Source organism: Rhinopithecus roxellana, chromosome 8 (genome assembly GCF_007565055.1).
Source record: "Rhinopithecus roxellana isolate Shanxi Qingling chromosome 8, ASM756505v1, whole genome shotgun sequence".
NCBI classification, from domain to species: Eukaryota; Metazoa; Chordata; class Mammalia; order Primates; family Cercopithecidae; genus Rhinopithecus; species Rhinopithecus roxellana.
In genome coordinates this window covers 52,355,461-52,358,690 of record NC_044556.1, presented here as the reverse complement: position 1 = coordinate 52,358,690, position 3,230 = coordinate 52,355,461, and the positions used below count along the sequence as shown (strand labels likewise).

The following is a 3,230-nucleotide window of genomic DNA, read 5'->3' as shown; positions in this document are numbered from 1 at the left end:
TCACAAAGATTTTTCATCACCATGATAGTAACTAAAATAAAATGTGACTTTTCTTTATGTTCTGAACTTGAAGATTTGGCCAATGATTGTGACACAGCCTTATTGAAGAAATCCCTCAAGTGGAAGCTTTGTGCACTACTTAAAGATTCTTTCTGGACATTTTCAGAAGTACACTTTAATGACTATTTTAGTTATAATTTATTTCTAACACTTTTGCCATCACTTTCTGCTTTTCTCAATTGTTGAGATTTTTTTCTTTCGATCTAGAAATGTAACAATGGAGTTGTATCACTGGGTTTCAAGATAACCAAATTACCCCTGCTTTTTCCTCTCTACCTGTTTTCTTTGCAGGCACATAATGTTAAAATCATCAGTATAATTGAGCAATAGGAGGTTCTTTACTGTAGGATTCATGAGAGAAACACTGAATGCTCAGGCCGTTTCAGTTGATTACTTTGCAGCAGGTTTCAGTAAACTACTTTCTTTTAGCAATCATTGTTTTTGCTAAGTTTTACTACCTAATATTGCCATCTACAAATTATGAGGTTCAGGCTATTTGTTGTTGTCATTGTTAGAACAGTTTTTTTTTTTAACATGAACTAGCTATGATTTCATCTTCTCTAAACATTGTTTATATTACAAGATGCTTGTAAAGTCAATTGGCTGATGATAGTGGCTCTCTGTTTTACTGGGTCAGCCTGTGATTCTGCTATATTACGCTATGCCATAATTTCTTTGGAACACTCTGTTGAAATGTGTGAATAAATGTCTGATGCTTGTGATTCTTAATTTGCCTCGTCTTGATAGTTCCATTGGCAATAACAATTGTATGACATTTTTCCAATCTATCACTATTTCTTCAATTAGGTTTACCATGTTGTTAGCTGTGTGAGACCCAGAAATCTCCTGGCAGAAGAATAAAGCAATAACATAGCACAAACCATCTTTAATCTACCATTCTATCAAAAGTCAAAAAAGACTTGTGCTTCCTTTTGCAAACTGTCTAAAGCAGTGTGAACAGTTATTATGAAAAGCACTACTCTTTACTATGTAACTGGATTTTTGTTTGACTAATATGTCAGACTTTCTTGGACATTAAAGACGTATTAAGTCACAAACATATATAATATTATTCCTAAAAATATTTAAAAATACTGTAGTGTGTGTTGATTTACTTCATCATTAGTATATTAAATTCTTTTTTTTTTCTGAAAACAAGTTTTATTTAAATAAGGGTTTAAATACATTACACATAACATTAAAACTGAAGGGGGGAAAAACCAAAAACCAGTTTGTTACTTCACATGGCATTGGGCAGCTGCTGCTATTAAGTTGCAAGCTCTACAGCTAGCTACATGACTGATGGATCAGTTTGAGATTTGTTCCCTTGTCAAAAGTTTAACTCTGGTAGAAGGTTGGCCTCACATTCTGATGTTTGGACATCCCTTAGCTAGGATATGTCTGGTCAAACAGACCTTTGTGGCAAGCCAGATGTCCTATCATCTCGCTAGTGATAAGAGGGCCTCTCTGAGCTCTGTCCACCTGGTCAGGTTGGAGACACCAGGGGATCCACCACCAAAAGCTCCCTTCCAGTAGTACAGCTGGTGCTGCTGCCTTACCCCATCCTCTCCTCTCAGATTCACCGAGGACTGTTCAGGTGGTAACATTCTGTTAGGGCAAGGAACTCTGCAGAGGGAGAGCCGAGGAGGTTCCGGCCATAGTTGTTTGTGATTTTAGGGGCTCTGGGCTTGGCTGAAACATGCCGGTATTGCTTGGTTTCAGGCTTGACACTGCCAGGCGCCTACTGCTTGACCTCTGTTTAAATGAGGGACTTCAAGACTAGACAGCATGGCTCTTTTCAGTTTATTGCATGAAGGAGTTACACTAGTCCAAGTTAAAAGCAGACCCCAAATGGTTACATTATACAAGCTGTGAGGTTTTTAAACTTGTGACAAGGGACAGAAGGGAAATTCTACTCATTGCAAGGAAATCCTCACTTAAGCTTCAGTGAGCCACAAGCACTTAAAACCCATGAACCTTCAGCTGATCGTCCTTGGCCAGTCCAATCTCTACGAGGAACTGGCATATGTTCTTGCGTTGGTCACCCTGTAGCTGAATTACTTCTCCGTATTCTGGATGCTCAATTACAGTACCATTGCAGGCAAACTTCTTCTTAAACGCCTTCACTAGTTTCTTTTTATCGTAATCATCAGCGATCCCTTGGACAGTAGTAAGGGTCTTCCTGCCGTTTCTCTGTTGAATTCTTATATGGATATAATCCTCAGTGCCAGCAGGAAGCAGGTCATCACCCTTACTTGCATCAGCAAAGGGGTCGAAAGAGTGGAGGTTCTGGATAGCGGACATACGATACGATTCCTTTTCCTCGGTGGAAACGGCCTGCGGAAGGCGGCGGCGGCGGCGGCGGGAGAAGGCGGGCGGGGGGACGGAACGTGGGAAGCGAGGGGGCTCGAGGGGGAGGCTGCTGAGTCCTCGGCGGCGGCTCAGTGACTGGGGCCAGTATATTAAATTCTAATCTTTCTCAGGATTGAAAGGCACTTTCATTATGATGAGGAATGTTTTTTCTATCTTAAGCAAGCAGGGGTCTCATTCAAGCAGAGGTTAAGAATCCAAGACAAGAATATGTGATATGGGGTTTTAAATATCTAGGATAATTCTGTTGGTGCCACAGATGATCAATAACACACTTTGGATGTTTTACCATCTTGGGAGATTTGCAATTACTGAGTGGAAATATATGAGGCCAAGTTGCAGTTATTTTTTAGGCAGACCAGTACATAGGACCTCTAGAGTACTACATCATGTAAGATGATGCTGCCGGAGGTGCTGATGGCTTGTTGGGCCTACTTTATGGTTCCTATGTCAACAAAGACTCTAAATGGGTATCCCTAGATGGGATAGATGTCACATCTTTTATCCAGTTAATTTATCCTTCTCTCTAGTCCTGCAAACATATTCAAAGTTTTTCACCCAATTGAGGTAGACAGAATTATAGAAACCACCATTTAGACTGTTTTCAATGAATGCATGTCTTTAATGCGTATTTTAATCTTCACTTCTCATCTTCTTGATCAGTTCCAATCACGATTCTAAATACATTTTGGTGCCTTTACCTGTTAGCTCTGGTGATAACTCTAGTACCATTCTATTGAATTATGAATTCTTCTAGTACTTTACTTGACTCTCCAGCCGCAACTGTAAAGATAAAAACC

The 3,230-nt window shown here is 39.8% G+C and overlaps 1 protein-coding gene across 1 annotated transcript; it reads right to left on the bottom strand.

The window, feature by feature from the left end:
- Nucleotides 1-1,198: 1,198 nt before the first annotated feature.
- On the bottom strand, nucleotides 1,199-2,514 carry LOC115899120 (eukaryotic translation initiation factor 1). Its single transcript, XM_030935975.1, has one exon. It carries the CDS (start codon nucleotides 2,362-2,364, stop codon nucleotides 2,023-2,025), a length of 342 nt encoding a protein of 113 aa, XP_030791835.1. The 5' UTR covers nucleotides 2,365-2,514; the 3' UTR covers nucleotides 1,199-2,022.
- Nucleotides 2,515-3,230: the final 716 nt, after the last annotated feature.